This window comes from Pseudopodoces humilis, chromosome 4, assembly GCF_049639895.1.
Source record: "Pseudopodoces humilis isolate 2021_Gansu_Grassland_sample_001 chromosome 4, ASM4963989v1, whole genome shotgun sequence".
Taxonomy (NCBI): Eukaryota; Metazoa; Chordata; class Aves; order Passeriformes; family Paridae; genus Pseudopodoces; species Pseudopodoces humilis.
Genome location: NC_142203.1, coordinates 38,511,844 through 38,534,426, shown reverse-complemented (window position 1 = coordinate 38,534,426; position 22,583 = coordinate 38,511,844). Strand labels below are relative to the sequence as shown.

The window sequence follows — 22,583 nt, the reverse complement described above, 5'->3', positions numbered from 1 at the left end:
CTTTGTCCTGTATGGATGTGATTCAGAGCACCCAGTCAGGCTCATTTTAATGAAGAAATCCAAGAACTTCTTGAATACTGTTCGTGGGTAATGTTTAAAACACTGTGGCAAATAAACTGAAGAGACAAAAGGCTTTACAAAATGTTAATTTGGTGAATATCACATTGTGAAGTTCCTCTTTGTAGCATTTTTAACGTTGTCATGCTTAATTAATACCGATTAATTGAACCACCTCTTCTTTTCCCTAATATAGAATTAAACAACCAACTTTTGAAAGAGTTCTAGGTGCCTGTACTTTCTGTGGGTTTTGGTTAAGCTTTCAAACCAGTCTTGCTTTGTTTTCAGACATACTGATGTGGAGGATGCTGTAAATATAAGTAAGCTGCCCTTTCTAGATGCACATCAGTTAATTTGTCTCCTCTCTCTATCAAAGAAGAGTGAACAGGAAGGCCACAATGTTACATGTGAAATGCTTTCAGGGATGTAGCACATATTTAAAAAGTGCTTATCCCCATTATGGTATTCACTTTGGTTGTTATCTGAGCCTAACTCTTCTCTTATGAAAGCTAAACTAAGTCAGATATGAGCAAGTTCAAATTTTAATATGGAGTCTTGATAAATTCAACTTTCCAGTAATGGCAACAGCTTTTCAAAATGAAATCTTTTACAAATCTTTTCCCGAAGAAACATGAGGTGAGACATTTTTGACATTCTAGAAAATGACTTCTAACTTCTGTTAGAAAGACTCCTTAAACGACTTACATATCCCAAAAACTTTTCAAGATACATGACAGAGCTAAATATTCTCTGGCCTTGGGAAACATTTTCATTATGGGCCCAGTCCAAAGAGGGTATTGCATGAAAGAAGTCCTAATCTCAGTGGGACAGCTTGTTTTCTAGCTTCTTCTTCAAAGTGAACATAAGAAACTGCTTGTAGTTCACAAGAGAAACTTTAAAGGCAAAAAGAAAACTATCTGTTGACACACAGCCAACCAACTGTTGCTGTTAAGGGTGCTTTCCTCCCTTTGTTCTCCCTCCTGAATGGAAAAGCTTCAAGAGTGTCCCTAATTGTAACGGAGACTCATCCTAATGACTTCACCAGGATTTTCAGGTGAAATTCTGTTTCCAGCTAAGACACTGAAGTCTTATCACTGACATAAAAGCACAATGGGTACTTGAACTTTTTTGCAGAATTTTTCTGCCTTTTTTTGTCAGAGAAACTGAAGTGCTTAAGAAAGAATTTAATGTTTCTTAATTTTTCTGTTGTGAAGTCATAATATCAAATTTGTCACTGTAAAATAGCAGCTCAACCCTGCATCAGAGTCCTGATTAAGCACAAACACTTATATGCACCTTCAAATGCAACCTTGTAGAATAAACACACATTTATCTTCAAACATGATACATTTTAAAAGCTCCCTTACAATCAGAACCTATATACTTGCTCCTTTTTCAAAGATGCTCTCAGGACCAAGATCCATTAGGTACCTGTGGTCATGTACAGTTTACATGTGTTTCTTCAGTGAGAATTTTAAAATCTGGAATGCTACTCCTTTCAGTTCTGGGATATTTTTGTGGTTGGCATAGTTATTTTCATGTTCCTTTGGAATGAATGCATGACTACATGCATATTTTAAAAATAACATAATATTGGTACTATATTATGTTCTATCGCTGAACAAACTTCTGCAAGTTTGTTGCTCTGGTGCTCAATATTCATGTAGTTCATAGTGGCAGCAACTGTGTTAGTCCTTTCATGCTTGCTATTTTTCTATTAGTCTAATTTAATTAGCTAAGCAACCACCTATCTCTCATTAACCTCTTCTAGAACAAAATTCTGGCTAATAGCAGGCAACTTAAAGAAGCAACTTAATGCTACCCTAGGCTGCACAACTCTATATTACTCTTAAAGCAGATAGGTAGCCTTTTGCATGTTTGCCGCAAGCAGAAACAGCATGGAGACTCGTATTACTGCCTTGCTTTGCTTCTGAAAGTACTGCAGGATGCAGAATTTTGGTTAGTTAGTCTAACTATCCATCTTCATTGTAAAGAATTTTGTGGCATATGCCAAAAGAATCCAGGTTTTTTAACTGCTAATGCTCAATCCCTCCTAAAAATTCACCAAAATTATAAAAGTTGAAAGATAATTAAAAGGAACAGAGAAATCATCCCAAATTTGTTGTCTTCTGCATTAAAAATCAAAGCTGTTATAAAAACAGATCTTGCATGGCCCTTAAACATAGGCATTTAACTTTCAGAAGTGAAATTAGTATAGCATTATGTAATTATATAATGTGAAGGCATTTTGTCAAAGTAATAGCAGGAATCTGGGAAAGCCATATTCTTCATGTAACACTCCATTGCACTGCTACTGAGATGTGAGTCAATCTGGATAGATTTCTTGTTGGGGCCCAATTTTTTTTCAGCAAGAACAGGGTAATTGATACTGACTGCCTTAGTAATCTGGAAAATGTAACTGTGTCCAGTTCAGCTCTCCTGAAAGCAGAGCAGTTTTCAGGGATGGAGGTAGAATGGCTGAAAAGAAATGTGCCTCTCTTTTTTTTTCCTCTTCCCAAATGTCGGATCTTTGGCTCTCAGCACCCATCACCTCCGTGCAGCTGGCTGTTCTGTACTGTGCCAGCTGTGCCTTCCATTGCACCAGCTCTTTGCCCTCATTCCTCACCTCTCCAATTTTTTTCACGGAGAATAACTTCAGATCTCTTTCCCCCTGCTGCCCAGAATCACAGAACAGGTAAGGTTAGAGGGGACCACAGGGGGTCATCTGGTCTAACTTCCCCTAACTTCAAGCAGGGTCATCCTTGAGCACATTCCACAGGATTGTGTCCAGTCAGTTCTTGAGTATCTCCAGTGAAGGAGACCCCACAACCTCTCTAAATAATCTGTGCATGGTCACCATCAGTTTGTGCCCATTACCTCTTGTCCTATTGCTCAGCAGCACTGAGATGAGCCTGGCTCCATCCTCTGACACCCTCCCTTCACATATTTATACACATGAATATGGTCCCCTCTTAGTCATCTCTTCTCGACATTGAACAGGCCCAACTCCCTCAGCCTGTCTTCACAAGAGAAATGCTCCCAAGGCCCTAATCATCGCCCTAGCCCTGTGCTGGACCCAACCCACGAGCTCCAAGTCTCTCTTCTCCTGAGGAGCCCAAAACCTGACACAACATTACCGGGCAGAACGGGCCCAGGCCCTCCGCATAGCTCCCGCCGCATCGCATGCCGCTCCGCCAGGAAACCTCGCGATATTTCCCGCCTGCCCGCCGGCGCCTGTAAGCACGGAGCACCATGGCAACGCACTTATCGCGATACCGACAGGGCCTCTGCCGGTGCCTGTGCCGGGCAGGGCGAGGCCGGTACGCGGCCCCGGCCGCGGTCTCGGCTCTCCTTGGCTGCGGCTCTTCCGGGGCCGGCCGCGGTGCCGAGAGCGGGGACAGCCAAGGAGTCCCGGGGCGCACCGGGGGTTCCCGCGGTGCCCGCCATGCCGTGACCCGTTCGGCGGAGGGGCGGCGGTGGGTCCCCAGAGCGCCGGTGCCGTCGGGCCCCGGTGCCTCTGCCCGCGGGCCCCATCGGGCTTTGCACAGCCAAAAATTAAAATGTGTGATGATGGTCTTCCAGGTAAGCGACTTCCGTGTGTCTTGCTCTACAATATCCTCGAATTTTGTTGTTACAGTCGTTTATTAGAGGATAAAATAAAAAAAAACGAAACCGGAAAACAGAACCTTACACTCATACATTAAGTGGTCAACCCTCAACAGTTAGAAGGCATGCGACATAATTTCACAGAGGACTAGTGGTTGAAAGGAACTAGTGTGTGACAGGAGTCCATTACCACCATGATTTAGTACAGTCAGTGTTCACAGTGGCACATTTTTCCCACCTGTAATAAAAGGGGTAAGTACTGGCAAGCATCTTAAATACCAGCTTTCATCATTGGTGGCAAGTGTAGTGTACCCATGCTAGGAAGCCATACGAGATAATTTTCTTTGTTTTTAAAGATTTATGCTCCACATAAATTATGGTTCTAATTCAAAAGCCAAGGACTTGGTGACTCGGGATAGTTAAAGTAAGTAGTTCATGCTTTGGCTTTAATAGCATTATTTTTTGGCCTTTTGTAGCAGTGGAGTCCATTATACCATTTTATGTCTTAGCCTTTTTGTCATTCTGTTCTCTGCTTCTCCCTAGTTTTGGAGCTTAATAATACTAGAGCTACTGTTCAGTATAATTTATTCCACTTTGCGCCTGAACTCTAGCTGTGATGAGTCATATGCAACTCCTTAGCCTCAAGTAAATGCTTCGTTAAAAGCAAAAACTCTGTCTTAAATCATAGTTTTAACTTGAGAGTCTCTAAACATGTTACATGTCCCTTCACTACTGAAAAAAAAAAAAAAGCAATTACATTGCTATTTTAAAGTTTAATTTGCATATTTAACAGTATGCTGTACATAGCTGGTTTCAGTTTTTCAATTTTGGTTCCTGTTCTCATGAAATTGCAGAAAGAATTAGGGGCTATTGGGAGAAGTTAATGTACGCATCTTTTTGCATTGAGATGAGAGATGTATAGTAATGCCATGAAATTTAAGGATTAGTTGTGTAGGATTTGTTGAACGTACAGCCTGTACTTCACCCTTTGCCTCAAAAAGTTACTTTTTTGTTTTGAGTCTTTGAGAAGAACTGAGGGAATGGCTGAAGGTCTTGGAGCAGCTTATGTAGCAGGTCACAAGGTATGGGGCTGAACTCCAAATAAGGATGGGGGCATTATTAAAGAAATCTGCAAAATGGTGAACTGAATGGAGAGGCTGTGGTTTTTGACCTTGTTAGTGTAAGAACTAGTGGGCCATTAGTTTAGGTCTTTGGATCAAAGTTCATATCAGGTAAAAGTGTGACACGAATCCAGAGCAGATCAACAATATTTTTAGTCAGAAGTCACCAAATTCTAGGAATCTGCATGCATTGAAAGAGGAGTGGAGCTGCTTGGAAGAGAGCAGTCTGCTGGGGTTTGCTAAACAGACAAACCACTTGTGGCCCATGAAATCTCTGACTAAAAGAATACTTTAGAGGCCGAAGAATTTCAGAATAGGGATGTTCTGTAGGCTTGTACTATTTTTATTGTTACCTGCACATCTGCTTAGAGCCAATTCTGGCTGCAGAATAGTGGGCTTGGCTACAAGGATGCTTTTGTTTTCCCTAAGTGTATATATTAAATCTATTTAATAAATGAGCTGTGGTTACCATTAATGTAATTAATACATTTTGAACAGTAGTTCTGTAAGCATATGCTTTCAGGTGCTTAGAACTTGGTGAGGAGAACCAGTCTTCTTCCAGTTTTTACACAGTGACATTAAAATGGGTGAAGGTGGGGTTTCTTGCCTTCAGAACTTTTTTCCTTACCTGTGAAAAATGTCTGGGTTGATGTCTCCAGGAGCATGTACTACCACTGGTCATAGAATGATGAATACCTGCTCTGGTGCAAGATTCTCTCTGGCTCACTCCTTCCTGTAAAAAAGGTGCCTCTCACGGTAGTTGGTAATGACATTCTTGCAACAATCAAAACTTATTCCAGCAAATAGATAAGAAACAATAAAGGTTCTGAAATGAATTATGTATCCCTTTGTTTTGGGATGACTTAGAAGGACAAGATTAGAAATTGTTTCTGCAAACTCAGAAGAAAACCCCTTTTTCTCTCAGTTCAGATTTGGAAAACCTTGTGCACGGCCATTATTTGCAAGGTCTTTTTACTGTGAAGAGGGAAGACCTTGTTTTTTCTAGTGGAGGTATTTTGTTCTGTTTTTCCTTGTCAGGATAATGTGGGGACTTTCTTCTTTGATACATACTTCTGTGTTTGTCTGTGTGAAGCCACTGTGTAAACTTAATGCATTGGACTCTGGATTTTGCTTTTTTTTTCCTATACACCTTCTGTTATTTTTATAAATAACCTAATATAAAATAAAAATATTTTATAAAAATAGCAAACTATATGTCTAGCTCAGGCTTTGGTTGTAAACAGTAATTGCTATTTTAATTCTAGTGCTACCTTCAATAAAGTGTTTTATACGAAGTTGTATGCATTTTATCACCTAAATTTACATCCATTGTTTTAATAATGAAGAAATTAAATACTTCGTATATCCAGCTAGTTTATCACTATGTGTGTTTGGTTTTTTTTATAGACGATTGGCGTATTGGGGAGAAATGCCTTGCTCCTGGTTTTGAAAATGGAAAACTTCATGAAGGAACAATAACTTCTCTTGAAAAGGACAAGAATGGAAAATCATTTGCTGTTGTATCATTCTTGGAGTCTGAAGAAAGGAAAGTACTAATAACAAAACTTTGTAAAGTCAAAGACAGTAGAAGACCCTGGAAAAGCTTAATATTTGATGAGGGTGATCTGGAAAAGCCTTATTTTCCTGACCGAAATCTTCCCTCCCCTGCGGTTGCATTTAAATTGTCTGACAATGGCGATTTTATCCCATATACAATTAACAGATACCTGCGTGATTATCAAAGGGAAGGAGCCCAGTTTTTGTATAGACACTATGCTAATAAAAGAGGGTGTATTCTTGGAGATGATATGGGCCTTGGAAAGACAATACAGGTATTATTTTTGTTTGTTACAGTGGGAGAATATCATATTTTTTGGGATCTGTAAATATGTTTTTAGAAAGCATTGTATTTATGACGTTTAAACATCCCTCTGCAGTTGGAGAGATGGATGGAGCAGGACATGATGTCCAGGACAGCACTCAGAGCCAGGAGCCTGTTGCTGATTTAAGACTTACTCCTTACAGGCCATAAAACTGGGGTGTGGCTTCTTTTAGTATAAGCATGAGTAATTACAATAGTTAAAATGTTAGTGTGTTGAATTTACTTTGAGGGTTGCTACCTGCCCATCATGAAAGCAATTTGCCGTGGAGTGTACAGTGTACACTAAAAGAACTTAAGGCTCTTATCTGACTTGTGCTTTTAAAATACCTTTCTCCTGTTTTTCCTGAAAACAAATAGTTTCACTGTTCAGGGAATGCAAAAGAGCCAACCCTTTTACTCCTGTCTCTGGAAATAGTGCTTTGGTATATCATGCAACTTGTATCACTTTTTTGGAAATGCAGCTTGATTGATGAGAGGACAAAGTGTAACTGGATTTTTTCCTTACACTTTGAATCCGTGTGACCTAAATTGCTTACTTTTTGCTTACCTTTTTTGCTTACTTTTTTTACTCATTTTACTGTAACTGAGGTGTTTTTATGTGTGGAAATTCTCTATGGTCTATCTGATATCAAGTTAGCAGCTTGAGTTCTGTGGGGGATAGTATGTCCCATTCTCTTTTCTATTGCTCCATGTGTCCAATGCAAGCTCATTCCTTCATGGGCAGTTATTGGTACCTACTGCCCTTACATTTAGGAGAATGTTGACAGATGCCTTTCAGTGCAAAAAAGTGTTGTCCTGTACCAAACTTAGTAGGAGACAGTAAATTAAAGTGTCAAAACTGCATAGAGAATTTAGAGGTGTATCATGGATTGGTATATATAGTTGATGATGATCTGTTAATAGATGCTTATTAAAACAAAACTGCATTCATTTTAAGCATGACCACGTTTCTTGTCCATGGTAGTTGAAGAACTGAGTAGTTATGGAAGACTGTTTTTACTCAGAACTGCAAGTAATCTGATTTCACATAGTAAGAAATAGCTCTTTATATCTGTCTATCTATCTATCTATCTATCTATCTATCTATCTGTCTATCTGTCTATCTGTCTATCTGTCTATCTATCTATTGGTGAGAGATAATAGTAAACTTGGGGGGCAGGAACTAAATTTAGTTGTCTTGATTGCATCTTGCATTTTTTGAATCTCAGAGCTGATTCTCTAGGCACACAGTGACAGTATGTTCCTATGAGGAATTCACATCTGATGCCTATTTCTTTTAATCTGTGTCAGGTTTTCAGAAGGTAGAGATTTCAAAGAGTATCTTATGTGAAGAGTATCATACGTTAAGAATAACAAGAAGGGATTCTATAAGTACATAGGTCAGAAAAGAAAGGTTGAGGAGACTTTCCTGAGGCAGCGAGCAAACTTGTGTCTGACCAGTCTGGTGACCTTATATGATGTAATGATGGTAATGGTCAATATGGGAAGATGGACAGATGTCTCTGCTTCTCTCAGGCCTTTGATATGGTTCCACATGACATCCATACCTCCAAACGGGAGATGGGTGGATTTGATGGGTGGAGAGTGCAGTGGATAAGGAGTTGGCTGTCTGGCTGGATGCAGCCAGAGAGTTGTGGTCAAGGCCTTGGTGTTGAGGTGGAGACTGGTGATGAGTGATGTCTCTCAGGCTCTGTTTTGGGACCACCACTGGTCTGCAATGTTTGCCTCAATGACGCAGGCAGTGGGGTCCAGTGCACTCTCAGCGAGTTTGCAAATGACACAAATCTGAGCAGTGCAGTTGACTCAACAGAAGGATGGGGTGCCATCCAAAGGGACCTGGACAAGCTTGAGAATTGGGCCTATGAGAACCTTATGAAATTCAACAAGTCCAAGTGCAAGATGCTGCATCTGGGCTGGGGCATTCCCAGACTGGGAAGAAGTTGCAGAGAGCAGCCCTGAGAAGAGGGACTTGGGGGTTCTTGTGGATGAAGAGCTGGACAGGAGCCAGCAGTGTATGCTTGCAGCATGTCCTGCAGGTCAAGGGAGGTGATTCTGCCCCTCTGCTCCACTCTTCTGAGACCCCACTTGGGACACTGCATCCAGCTCTGGGGTTCCCAGCACAGGAGGGATGTAGACCTGTGACAGTAGGTCCAGGGGAAGCCACAAGGTATTCTGAGGGGTTGAACACCTCTCCTATGAAGACAGGTGGAGAGATTTGGGGCAGTTCTGCCTGGTGAAGAGAAGACTCGTTGGGGATGTCATTGCAGCCTTCCAGTAACCTTTGTGTTTAAGGCCAGGTTGAATGAAGGCCTGAGCAATCTGGTCTAGTGAATGGCGTTCTTGGCCATTGCAGGGATTGGAACTGGGTGATCTTTAAGGTTCCTTCCAACCCTTATCATTTTGTGATTCTGTGATCTTGTGTATTTTTTATAAAACACAGTGTTTATGTTCAAGTTGAGTATGGGAAAGGCAGTTCAGTGGATATGAAATAAAGTGGTAGAATTTGCTTGTTTAGAAAAGGTTAGTACATATGAAAAAAGAAATTTAAACTTCATTGAATAACTGATATAGTCTTAGAAAAAAGTTGTCTTATGCTTGTCAGTTGGCTGAAGCTTACTGTTTCTGAATTAGAGGATGATTCATGAGTTAAAGACTTCACTAGAAATCCTTTGAATTTCAATGTCCTTTGTACTTCTGGACTGATTTTTGCTTTAAATGTCCTGACCACATGGTTCTTTCATATCAAGCTGAAGTTTAAGTGAAGGCAAATAGAATAACGTTGTTTCTCAGTGTGATTAAAATAAGCTAGTTTGCTATCAAGGCATTTTAGTTGCTTCTTGCTTTATCTGGAAGAGCCAAAGATTTCTGATAATGAGTTGCTGTTTCACTGCCTTTGCTACTCTTAGAAATTTGTGCAAATTTTTCTGGGAGTGGAGAATGTGGAAAAGACATGAAGATTTATTGTTCTCATAGGATTAAAAAAAAATAGTAAAAGTCATTAGTTAAATAACATGTGCAAACTGGCAGTTCATTTCAATCTCAGTTCATGAGATATGTATAAAAATGTTCAGGTTACTTTTATTCTACGTGCCTTTCTTTCACTCTGTGGCCATACATATGATGGATTTCTTCTCTCTTCTCTCCATCTAACTACTCTTTCCAGGAAGGTGTCTTTTCTGCGCTCTCCTCTCCTGACACACTCTTTCTCCCCATCATTAGAGGGAGAGAGTTGTTTTTTTCGGAAATCAACAGTTTGTAGCTTTACCTCTGTCCTGCTGTAAACAGCTGTGTAGCAGCTGGCTTATCTGAATAAAAGGGACCTGTTGAGTTTTCAAAAGAAGGGTACCTCTCTGATGATGCATCTGGTCCTTGCTAGTGTTTAGTTCACAGATACCATTTATCCCAAATGGATTTTGGATTTGCATGTTCTGGCCAGATCTTTCTCTGCCTTCTTCCTGTTTTGGATTACGATAGGAGCAGTTTGGAATAGCCTGTGCTGGGATGTTTGTCCTTGCTGTGATGTATTGTAATAAATATGTTCTCATAATCACCTTGAATGGTTTGAGGCAGATGGGAGAATATAGCACAACAGAAAAAAAATATTTTGATGTTACCAACAGGACTTTGAAGGAACGGAACATACAGAAAATTACATATTAGTAAAAAAACAAACCTCTAGGATAGGCCTCTTCTTCCTTCTGCAGAAATAACCTTGAGAGGATAGTTAGAGGATATCTGTTCTTCTGTTTTCTCATCTGAAATTTAAGTACCCTGAAAAGGAGGAGAGTTGCAAGACAAGCCTCATCTCTGTTTTTTCCTGGCTCATTCATATTCTGTCTCTTGTGTATTTTTGTGACTTTTCCAAGTAAAGAATAAAATAGTGAGATAGAGCAATTAATTGCTCTTATCATTACTTCAAGGAATTCTTTGGAATCCAAGGGAGGGAGAGATCCCATTTTAAAACCAGATTTATTTAAAACCAACCAACACCCCCTATCTGCATCCCACACCAAAATGGTGAAAAAAAAATCTCCCCACACCAAACCAAACCACCTTCTGAAGTCCTGTCCAGGGTTCTGTCCTAAATGTTTATTTTTTGTGGAATTCATTCAATTTCTTACTGTACATAGTCACTGAGAATTGTTTTCTTTCTCAAGGTCATTTCATTTTTGGCTGCAGTGTTGCACAAAAAGGGAACACATGAGGATATTGAAAATAATATGCCGGAATTTTTACTGAGGACAATGAAAAAGAGCTCAGATTGCAACCCCAAGAAGGTACAACTTTTAGTGATACTAGCTTAAGGACTTTGATGAAAGGCAATCCTTAGATTTTTTTGGTTGGTTGGTTGGTTGTTCTAGGAATTTATGTACATTAATTTTTAAAATTAAAATTAATTTAAAGTTAAAATACTGTAGTTGCTGAAGGACATCCTGTAGGATTTCATGCCTTTCCTAGCAGTGTTTGGGAAGTCTTCAGTTTTCTAGACAAAAACAACTCTAGTTGTTTTTGTCTAAGCTGTTACTACTGTTCATCTGCGCTGTCAGAAAACATTTGGAGGTATCCGGGTTAGACTTGTGGCTAGAGTAAAAGCCCATGTCAGTGAGTAGAAAATTAGTGTTGGGTGATATTTTTAAATTTAAAAAAAGCATGTATATCTGTAATAACAGCATATTTAATTATGAGAAATCCATATATTTGGAAAACGTATTTCTAATTGCCTTATGGTATCCTGTATATTCTTGATTGGCTGTCATAATGTTGGAAATAAGTCTGCCTGATAATCTAGGTAGTCAAATACAGTGACAGCAAATAAAATATACTTGTAGAAGTTTTGTGTGAATGAGATAAATATGAAGATCATTTTAATTTTACCCGTTACAGAAACCATGTGATTTCTGTTTTTCATTGTTATTTTTATTTTGCTGGAATAGTTACAGAATTTGACTGGCGTGATGGGTCATATGACTGTAGCTTTGTGCATAATGGATACATGCTTCTCAGGAAATACAGGCTGAGGAGAAGGGGTAAAGTGATAGCAGTTCATGTGCAAAGAAACAGGAATGCTTCTGACTAAGAATAAGAGGAGAATGTCACTTTGAGGGCATTTAGTGTTGAGACAGGACACAGAGAGTTGTAGACTCCATCCACCCTTATGGGGTTTTGAAGGCCACAGTTGGGAAAACCTGGGTCTGAAGTAAGTATTGCCCTTGCTTTGACTGTAAAGTTGTACTGAAAATGTCCCAAGGTCACTTCCTACTTCACTGATTTTATTATCCTGTCATATTAAATTAATTGTAAGAGCTGTCCTAATTTGTTTAACCCTTTTCAGGACTATCTGTTTTCAAGTCACCTGGTGACTAGATTTGTGGATTTGAGGAAGCTGCTTACCCTCTTCATCCTTTTATTTTCTCCATTTGTAAAACATTTTATGGTATACAGATGCTATAACAAAGCAAAGTGATAGCATTTCACATCTTACTGCAGTTGTTAGAGTATAATTTGAGTAAGTAGTGCCTTTTAGTATTTAATTTTAGTATTACAGTATTTTTCTGCTGTATGATATACATACTCAGAGTAAACGGATTACTTTTGAATTTATATTAACTTTAGATATTTTAGATATCTAAATATTTTAGATATTTTTTTGAAATTACAGAATTAAACTGCTCTGAGTCGAACTGCTCAGAGCAGTCAAACAGTCAAGATCTTGACTTCTGTTATTAAGAAATTGCTATGTTGTAGTTTTTCAAATGATACTATGATATTGAAAATATAGTATATTTTCAAGTGATACTATAATATTATTTATTGTCAGACTTTCCTCATAGTGGCCCCTCTTTCAGTGCTGTACAACTGGAAGGATGAATTAGACACATGGGGATACTTTAAGGTCTCTGTCTTACATGGCAGTAAAAAAGATGATGACATGAGTCGCATCAAGCAAGGTAAATGTGAAGTTGCTCTTACAACATATGAGATACTTCGCCTGTATTTGGATGAATTTAACAGGTAATGGTTTTAATGTGTTTTTGTACACACTGAATTTTAACTGTCTAATTGTGTGTTGTTCTTTCAAAGGACTTTTTTCTGTATAATATATTTACTGTTAAATCCATTGACTCACTGTGTTTCAGAGAATAATCCCTGAACTATTGAATTTTTCCTGTGCTACTGAATTTAACCTGTACAATTCTGGTAGGTTGACCTTGGCTGGACACCAGGTTTCCACTAAGCCACTCTCAGCCCCCTTCCCAGCTGCACAGGGAAGAGAAATTAAGATAAACAGCTCTTTAGTTGAGATAAGGTAGTTTACTAAAGCAGAAACAGAAATTTAGGCATGCACACACAAAGAGGGGGGAAAAAAGTAGATTTTTCTGCTTCCCATCAGCTAGCAGTGCTGAGCCACTTCCTGGGAAGCAGGGCTTCAGCACTGGAAGGCAAACATTGTAAATATCAAGTGCCCCATTCCTCCTCCTTTCCCTAACATTTATATCTGAGCTGATACCATATGGGATGAGTTATCCCTTTGGTCAGTTTGGGTCAGTTGGCCACGTTTTGTCCCCTCCCTGGATTTTATGCATTCCCAATCTATTGTGGGGGGAATGTTGAGAGACAGCACTGATACTCTACCAGCACTGCTCAGCAGTAGCCAAAGCCCTGGCATCTTAACAACACCTTTCCAGCTACCCATGGACCTATGAAGGCTGCTGTGGGAAAATTAATCCATCTCAGTCAGACTCAATACAACTATCTTTGTAATGGTACACTTGGTAGCAGTAAGTGTTTGAATAGTTCCCATAAAACCAGTCTTCGCTGGTAACACAGTTATGAAATGTTCTCTGAAAGACACAGGAACTGCCTGCCTGAAAGCTGATGACAGCTGAAAGATACATAGCAGGTATTTCTGTCTTTTAGTGCAGTGTAAGGAGAACAATCACTGTAATTTTTAGCAAATGCTCAAAAAGGTATTTTCCTTATTTGCTCTTTTCACTAGCTTGATGAATTTATTGAGCCCTAAAAGCTTTAAGATTTAAACCCACACATTTCTCATCCAATCCTAGAGGTCCTTTTCCTTTATGTCTATGGAAGTAGGGTACAAGTTGTGTCAATGGCTGGTGGTAGCAGCCTGCTCTCAGCAGCTAATCTTAAGTGGATTTGCAGATCTTGGCATTTCAGGTGTTGGGAAGGGTCCAGGCCCCAGAGAGTACTGTAGTTGTCTGGAGATCCATCATCAAAACAATCAGATCTTCATCTCTGTTCTCAGGTCTGAAGTACAGAGAGCAGAGAAATACAGATCAGAGAGTAAAGTAGTTTTGTTATCAGACCCCTAACTATTTGTGTTCCTTCTGAGGAACTGTTCATGCTTGGTCATGGAATAGACTGTGGTCAGGACATACATAGGTGCATGTGTGGAGCAGATCTAATGTGTGACATCAGCAAGTACATTTCTTCAGAATGCAGGTTCACCTCTTTCTGTGGAGGATGTGACTGGTTGGGCCTATGATTTCAACACCAGAAGACATTTTGTGTCTTGCTTCACTACAGTGATGAATTGGCCTCAAAAGCTGCTCTTAAATAATTAGCTATCTGGAATAAGAATACATATGCTCAGTTACACATGTAAATCAGTATGAGAGATTTAAATGGAAGGAGGTGGCTTATGTTCATAACGTCTAACATCTGTTAGACTTTTCTGAAACTACAATTTTTAACATACTTTGGGAATGTAGGAACTTGAATATGAATGGATGTATTTAGTGGGTAGCAAAAATGCAGCAAGATCAGCCTTCATTAGTGAGCTAAATGCAGCTTGCTCAGGAGATAGGCTTTTTACTGAACATCTCTAAACATGTCTGTTTCAACTTTTTGCAGCATATTAAACTGAATATGGTTGGGTTCTGACATATTCATATATAAAGAGTGAAAGTTAGTAAATCTCTTCCTAGGGACTTGAAGATTTTTTATTATTATTATGGTATATAGGTCATTCTACCCCTAAGTTTTATTCTTGAACTTCTTTTGGTCGCAGCTTATAGCAATGTTCCTTCTTGTCCCAATCCCAAAATATTAAAATTCTTCTGCTATTGTATAAATATTCTTGAGTGATACTTCCTTGTAGAAAACCATGGAGACTGAAATGTTTTCAGTTCACTGGCATTGGATAATTTTTTGTTGAGAAGATGAAGCATACCTATGTTAAGCATATTTCAGTAGTTTACCTTCAGAGACTTATTTATTTTTTGTAATCCTAATTATGAGTGGAGTTAATTTTAGTGAGATGTGCTATATTTATTGGTCCACAGACTGAAAGCTGCTTTCTTCACAGAAAGCATTTGATGCAGGTAACAGTAGCTCATTTATTTGGCAATGTAGTGTAGCCGTTATGTTCAACTATGCTAATTGAATTTACTAAACAAACAATATAAAGAAATGGAGTGGTATAATACAAAAAAAACCAGGGAAATCAAAAAGTAATAATGTGTTATAATACAATAGCAGCTATTTGTGTGGCTTACTTCGCTTTTTTATGTATGTATGAGGCATGATGGGACAAGTAATGTCAGTTAATGAAATCTTTTTTTGATCTGCAGTATAGAGTGGTCTGCTGTGATAGTGGATGAAGCACACAGAATCAAGAATCCAAAGGCTCAAATAACTCAAACCATGAAGTCACTAAAATGCAGTGTTCGCATAGGTCTTACTGGAACCATTCTTCAAAACAATATGAAGGAACTTTGGTGTGTTATGGACTGGTAAAGAAAATATTTTCTTTTGTGGTTAAACAACACTGTTGTTAACTGTGCAGTGGGGGGTAGGGAAAGACTGGATGTGTTATAAAAATACAACAACAAAACACAACTCTCAACCTCAAAATACCTGCTTTTTTTGTGAGAATATAACTGTGTTTTTTTTAAGACATCTGGGGAGGTAAGCTCGTGGTATTTGAGTTGCTTAATACATTTGGAGTTCATCCCATCTGGTTTCTTTGGGGAATTTGGGAAGAAGTTAAAGTTATTCTTCCTCCACCTTCAATATTACCTTTTTTTTTTTTTTCCCCCCAAAGGACACTTTTTTCTTCTGTCCTTTGCCCAGTAGATAGGGAATCATTACACAGCCTTGACCAGCATAGTGCCTTTGCTGTGTCCAGTATGTGCAGGTCATTCTGACCTACTTGAGAGGATGAAAGTAAAAATACTTTGCTTTTTTTCCAAAATGTACAAGTGCGTATATTTGAAAAGTAACAGTCATGTCCAGGAAAAACTTCAGTGCTCAAGGAGAGATGCAACAATTTGTAGATACAAATCTAAACCTCCTGTGAATGCTTTGCAGAGCAAGAACAAAGCAAACATACTTTAAATATAAGGATATACAGAACACGAAGATAATAATAGCAGGAAGAAAATTTTAAGCTTAGTGTTGCATCTGGTTCATTAAAACTGTGCTGATGTTGTTAGTAAATTATTCCAATGTGTAATGCTACCAACAGTTACTAAATTCTTTTTACTATTAGGCTTCTCCAGATTTTATTTAGTTAATTGTAATATCTGCATATTCTGATTTCATAAAACCAGAAAAAATTGAAAGCACAACTGCTTCACTTCCAATTTAGGCTCCTCAACACTAGCAGCCTTGTAGTTTAGAGGTTCTGTATACTTGTGATTTCTGTTGTTCTGCTAAGCTTTTGTTTTTCTTGGGATTGTAACCCTTTTCCTAAGGGATATGTTTTAGCATTTGAGTATCACAGAAAACAAATGAAAAATGACATGTCTTAAAATAGTATATGTTGCTATTTGTACTTAAAATTTTTATAGTTTCTCTAGTGACTGCTACTTTAAGATTTCTTGCTGTTGACCAGGAAAAAAACCAAACTTATAGTATGCTTCAAATCCGTGTATCAATCCCCCATCCCCTTTTGTTTTTCAATAGGGCTGTACCAGGACTTTTAGGTAGCAGAGTCCATTTCAAGAAGAAATTTTCTGATCCAGTGGAGCATGGCCAGAGGCACACTGCAACTAAAAGAGAGCTTGCAACAGGTCGTAAGGCCATGGTGAAGCTAGCAAGGAAAATGTCTGGCTGGTTTTTGAGACGTACCAAAGCGCTTATCAGTGATCAGTTGCCAAAAAAGGAAGACAGAGTAAGAGTTCCTTCACATTTCAAATACAATGCTAATGAACGTATCTCTTCTTTTTTTTTTCTTGTTGTATTTTCTCTCTTGCATCATGTCTGTGGTTTATGGTTTTCTCTTCATCGTATTAACTTAAGAAGAATTCATAGCCCTGGAAAAGTACTACTTCAGCACTTTAAGTAGTATGCTTTGTTCACATAATTACTATGATTGCACATTGAAATGGAGTTAATTGAGCATGAAAACGCTTGGCTAATCTGACTAGTGGTTTACATATCTGTTTTAGGTATGTTTTTGTCCTTATTTGTGCAAGCCCAAAGCAATGTAGGTAAATTTCTTGAAATTCTATGTAAAACTTCTGAATTTGCATTTTGACACTTTGTGTATGGAACAGTATGCTATTAACTCCCACATTTTTGATCCCAAAATGAAAGAAAAATCTCAGACAGGCCGATTCTATGATAGATTTGTAATCTTGTTCATCTGATGCAATTGTAAATATTATATGAAGTGATAATACTTTATTGATATAGCTAAGAGTTCTGCTAAATCTTCTGAGTAGACAAGTACATAAGCTGGCAGCTGTTTTTATTTTCAAGATTTGGTACTTTTTCTTCATCCTTTGTTTATAATAATGTCATCTAGGCTGTCTTCTGAAGTAAAGAATAACACAAACGTCAGTCGCTTTTCTGAATCTATCAGGTTTTATTCTGTTCATTATCTTGTTAATGTGAGTATATGTTCAAGTTACTGCTGTATTATTATAGCTCAGCATGGTGCTGCTACTTTGTGGATAGCATAGGTTAAGGAATGATCTTGGGATTTCTGTCTCCTGCTGCTTAAGACTAAAGATGTCATAGAGATGCCACCCATGGTCTTTAAGAAGAGGGGTCAGAGTTTTGGCCATAGCAATGTGTAGATCCTTGCCTTCTCATTGTTTATTTTGTTTGTCCCACTTGCGGTAGTGCCCTGCAGCAGCTAATGCCTGAAAAGGGGAAAAAAAGGGCGAATTAAGCACCTTGAAAAACAGAGAGAAATTTGTAATTAACATTATGCGTTTACTTCTCTCACTTTTCCTTTCTCCTCCTATTCATTCACAAAAGCCATATTTAAGGTAAGGGTTTTGAGCAAAATAACATCAGTTTCTTGTAGAATGATATTGATATTCTTTGTAGAATTTTGGGGTGGTATAAAATAAGTATGCATACATTTTGGCTACAGTTTCATGCTCTCTTGGTGTCAAAATCCACATTTTTTTTCTCTTGTTGGTAGAATAATTTCCTGTAATTATTTGAGCAAGTGTAGTATTTATTTCTTACTTTATTTTCAGTGACCTGTGATTTGTGTTTTTTGATGCAGTGCTTTTTTCACTTTCATTATATGCTGCACATGATAGTGTTTCTTTTGTTTTCTCTTTGGCAGATGGTATTTTGTTCCTTAACTGAATTCCAGAAAGCTGTGTACCAGGCTGTGCTAGAGACTGATGATGTAACCTTGGTCTTAAGAGCAGGAGAGCCCTGCAGCTGCAATAGTGGCCGGAAAAGGAAGAACTGTTGTTACAAAGTAAGTATTTGTCACTCTTTGGATTTTAGAGTATAGTTTTCTGAATTTCTTGAGAGATTCTCTGCTGATGAAGAGCTGATTGAAATGTTTGCTTAGTTGTAACTCATCTGTTTGGGAAAACCCATCTGGAAACATGGGGAGCTGCATCACCAGCATGATGGAGTTACGTACTTTGGGGATACTGCAGAGCTGCTTTGCATGCCCTGAGCAGATGATTGTTGCCGTAAATTCTGGATCTTTTGTATTATTAAATGCACCTGCGATTTTGTTGATATTGGCAAGGGTACTGCGTTGAGATGTTCAGTATATGTCAGGTATGCTGCTCCCAGGTGCTTCCCAGGCAGCTTGTGCAGGAGCTGCAAATGGGAGGCACCCTGAACTCAGCAGGTTGCCTGGGCAGTTCTTTCTGTTCTAATTGCAGTTGTGCCTTCCTGTGCCATTGAGCATACACTTTGCCTTGCTTCATGAGGGGAGAATTGTAACAGCAGTCACAAAGCACATGCTGAACTTTGTCTATGAGTAACAGCTTTGCAAATTTCTTCATTGTTCTTTGGACTTCTTTAAAGCTTGATTAGCTAGCTTTGAACTTGTTTTGCCTACCTCACTCAGTAGACTCAGATTAAGCACAGCTTTTAACATCTTAAACATTTGAAAGCATATGTCACATGCTTGTTTCTTCCTTTTATGTCTTTGAACTGCTCTGATTCTTGAGTAGTGTTTTGGGTTTTTTTTCCTAATGATGTAGCTTCTTCAGTCTCCTGCATCTTTCTTCATGAGCAATGCGCTTATAATTTTTGTTTAATACTCCATGGATACTAGCCCTCTTTGTAGGCTTTTGTTTCTAGTGATGTTTTGTAGAAAAAAAGAAATGCCAGTGAACTTGATTCACAGAAGGGCAGTAGGCAGGCCTGCAGATAGTTGAGTGCAGACTGTCTTACTCCAGAGTTAACTGTGAAATTTAGTGACTTGAGAAGCCAAAGGAAAACAAATACTGATCAAGCCAGCCAACCATAACTAGGAACATAGCTGATGAGGGTGTTGCTGTTGCACTGTAGAATGTCTGAAGCTTGAATTATGCTATTTGAGGTGTTTCTAAAGCTTTATAGGCTTTTGCTAGAGAGAAAAGTAGTTAGCAGTTGAAAGGTAAGAAGTCATTCAAACTGTTCTTGCTTGATTTAATTATTTATAAAGTTACCATCTTCTTGTTTTCTGAAGAGTTCTTTGTTATCTCCATGTGGTGTCTGTAGAAGTTACTATCTGAAATGTTTAGCAAGCAATGAACATAGCTGTAGGGTCTCTTATTGAGAAGACACTTCTGTTAATAGGGTCACAAAACTGCAGGAAAAACAAAACTTAGTTCATTTTTATCGCGCATATGGTATTCATCTCTGGGGGATCAGTTATAGTACTAAGAATTGTTAAGACATTAAACCTAGTAAGAATAGTATTTATTTGAGATTATTACTTATTTTCAGTAGTATTTGTTTGCATAAACTGTTTTTTTTTTTTTGTAGGTAAATGCACATGGTGAAACGATTAAATCATTGCGCTTCAGTTACCTAATGATCCTACAGAAGGTTGCAAATCATGCTGCACTGCTGCAGATGGACAGCACCAGCAAGCTGCAGGTTAGTTTCAGAAGTATCTAAAAAATGGACTTGTGGAAAATGAATGGGTGAAAATTCTTGAATGAAAATTGCTACTGGCCACCTTTTTAAGTCTTAACTAACTGCAATTAAGATATTTTGGGGAATTCCTTTTCCTTTCAGTCATACTGAATGCACACCTTATAAAGATACTAAACAAAACAGCATGCTCATTTGATTCATGTCTGAAAGCAAGGGTTATAAAATACTGAAGAGATTAGGAGGGAGAGTAATTTTTAATGATTTCTAATACTAAATTTTTGTTACATTTATGAAGAGTGCCTATAAGAGGAAAGTCTTTGTGCAAATAAACAAATAATAGGTAATTAGATAGTTGGTTTTTTTTCTCTAGTACTTTATATTAAGAGATGAGTTTGTTTAAATAATGAGAAATATGTTTTAGAAGAAATTGCTCAATGAAAGATCATCATCAGTTTATCTGGTTGCTATGGCAGGCAACAAGACCAACAAATGGCAATTTAAGAAATGCTTGTTTGTGAGCCTTAAGATCCAGTAATGAGGAAAGGGATTTAGGGATGTTACCACTTTCTCTTAGAATCTACCAAGGAAGAGAAATGAGAATGTCCTAGCTAATTTTGCAAGTTTATTCTATTAAAGCAATTTTGCTTTTTCAGAAATACTATTTTTAGTGTCCTCTGCATTACACACAGCATATACCGAGACATCTTCAGTGGGCTTTTTTTGTGTATGACATATGTAGTTTTTGTTCTAATAACATTTGATATTTAAATTACCTTTGAAATAACAGAGTACCAGTATTTTGTGACTTACAGTCTTCTGTATCATCCATAATTATTAATTTTGCCAAAATCTACTCGAGAAGTTAATACTTCATAGTGTTTCTTACCTTGAGTATTGAAGGCCCTTACATGGGTTATTCTTAGGTGAGAGATGTGATCTTTTCTTTCTCTCTGGAAAAGTGGATTTAAAGTGTGAAGTCATGTGTAAGTTCAGAGCTAAATTTAGCAGTTGAGCTTTATGGGGCTTTTGAACAGCTTAAGTGCATTTCCTGCACAGTTTTTGTTGTGGAACAGTATGTAATTCCCCTACTGGCTTGTTACGCCAGAGGATCAAGAGAAATGTTGGTGCACAACTGTTGGGTAATGCAAACCTCAAGGCAACAGAATTTTTTGAAACTGACAATTCTGGCCACGAGAAGAAATTTTGAATAAGATCCATGATTTCAGATTAAGAATATCTTTTGTTTTTAAATGAAACAAAGCAAAACACACAGGATATGTTTTATCCAGCAGTTTTGTAGTGAACTAAATTAAAAACCACATAACTGTTCTTGAGATAGTTTGGCAGATCATGTTTTGACCTGTTTAACTCCTTGCATGCCTTAATACAGCTCTAATTTTTAACATCTGTTTAATCTTTCTGCTTTTCCTCCAGGAAGCACATATCAAACGAGTTTGCAGCCAGGTATTTTCCAGTTTTCCAGATTTTGTGCAGTTAAGCAAAGATGCAGCCTTTGAAACAATTTCAGATCCAAAATATAGTGGAAAAATGAAGGTAAACCTCTTTCTTAGAAGAAAAATAAATATTATTCATAGTAATAGATTTGGCCTATATTATATGGTTATAAGAAAATATACACCTGATAGTTTTGGGCATTTTAATTTTTCTGGTTTATGGTTGATCATACAGCAGCAGGTATCTCCTGTTGTGGATCAGTATTTATATGGGCAAAGACTGGATAAGACTAATCTGTGATGCTAAAATTTTCTTCACATGGTGCTAAAATTTTTTGAATGTGAAGTGATTTTAACTTTACATGTTTGATGGTGGACATAGAAATGACCCTTATAGTCAATTATTGTTTCATGAAACCATGGATTCCAGTGACAGTCGGCAATATTTGGCAAAGAAAAGGAAGCAAAACAGAATCACTGTGTGCTTAATGGTTTGTGCACAGCCTCAATTTTGTGTGTAGTTTCAATCTCTCAAGTTTCAATAGGCATATGTTAGATTTTGAAAAGATTCAAAGGATGATTCAGAGAAGGGCCACAGGGGTGATTAGAAACTGTGTGTCAGAAGCAGCCAAGTAGGCTGCGACCATCCAAACTCTAAAGAATATCTTAGGATAAACATGAATGAGAGCTAGACAATGAATAGAATGGAGCTGGTGAAGATGTACTGAGTGCTCACTGACTTTTTGAACCCTTTGGACATTATGAAAATTATAGTAGTCATGCTAAAGATGACCAAAATAAATGTGTCTAGTATGAATCTGAAAAACTCCTCATCTCAGAATCTGTCTTTCTCTGGTTCCAGAGAGGAACAAAAGATGACAAGATGTCATACAGTGTAGATGATGATGATGATGTTTAATATAGATGAAAAGTATGTCTAATATAGATAATTAAAAAGAAAACCACACTAGTTTTAGTAGTGCTCTGGAGCTGAGAGTACCTGAGGAGTTAGAAGTTATGCAGAATTTTGACTCTCTGTAAAACTGGATATTAATATTTTCTTCTTGGGACTGATGGCAATGGGAGGACCATGTTGCTGTAGCAGGAATGGCTGTTACCACTTTATTTGTTACCATTTAAGCA

General features: G+C 38.0%; 1 protein-coding gene across 1 annotated transcript in view; it reads left to right on the top strand.

The window, feature by feature from the left end:
* The first annotated feature begins 3,379 nt into the window (after positions 1 to 3,379).
* Positions 3,380 to 22,583, top strand: part of ERCC6L2 (ERCC excision repair 6 like 2) — a 55,700-nt gene continuing 36,496 nt past the window's right edge. Inside the window, exons 1-9 of the mRNA XM_005522739.3 lie at positions 3,380 to 3,639; positions 6,192 to 6,616; positions 10,824 to 10,943; positions 12,485 to 12,678; positions 15,261 to 15,422; positions 16,597 to 16,804; positions 18,218 to 18,358; positions 19,873 to 19,986; positions 21,421 to 21,540. Coding sequence (XP_005522796.2) covers positions 3,618 to 3,639; positions 6,192 to 6,616; positions 10,824 to 10,943; positions 12,485 to 12,678; positions 15,261 to 15,422; positions 16,597 to 16,804; positions 18,218 to 18,358; positions 19,873 to 19,986; positions 21,421 to 21,540 — 1,506 coding nt within the window. The 5' untranslated portion in view covers positions 3,380 to 3,617. The remainder of the gene's footprint in view (positions 3,640 to 6,191; positions 6,617 to 10,823; positions 10,944 to 12,484; positions 12,679 to 15,260; positions 15,423 to 16,596; positions 16,805 to 18,217; positions 18,359 to 19,872; positions 19,987 to 21,420; positions 21,541 to 22,583) is intronic.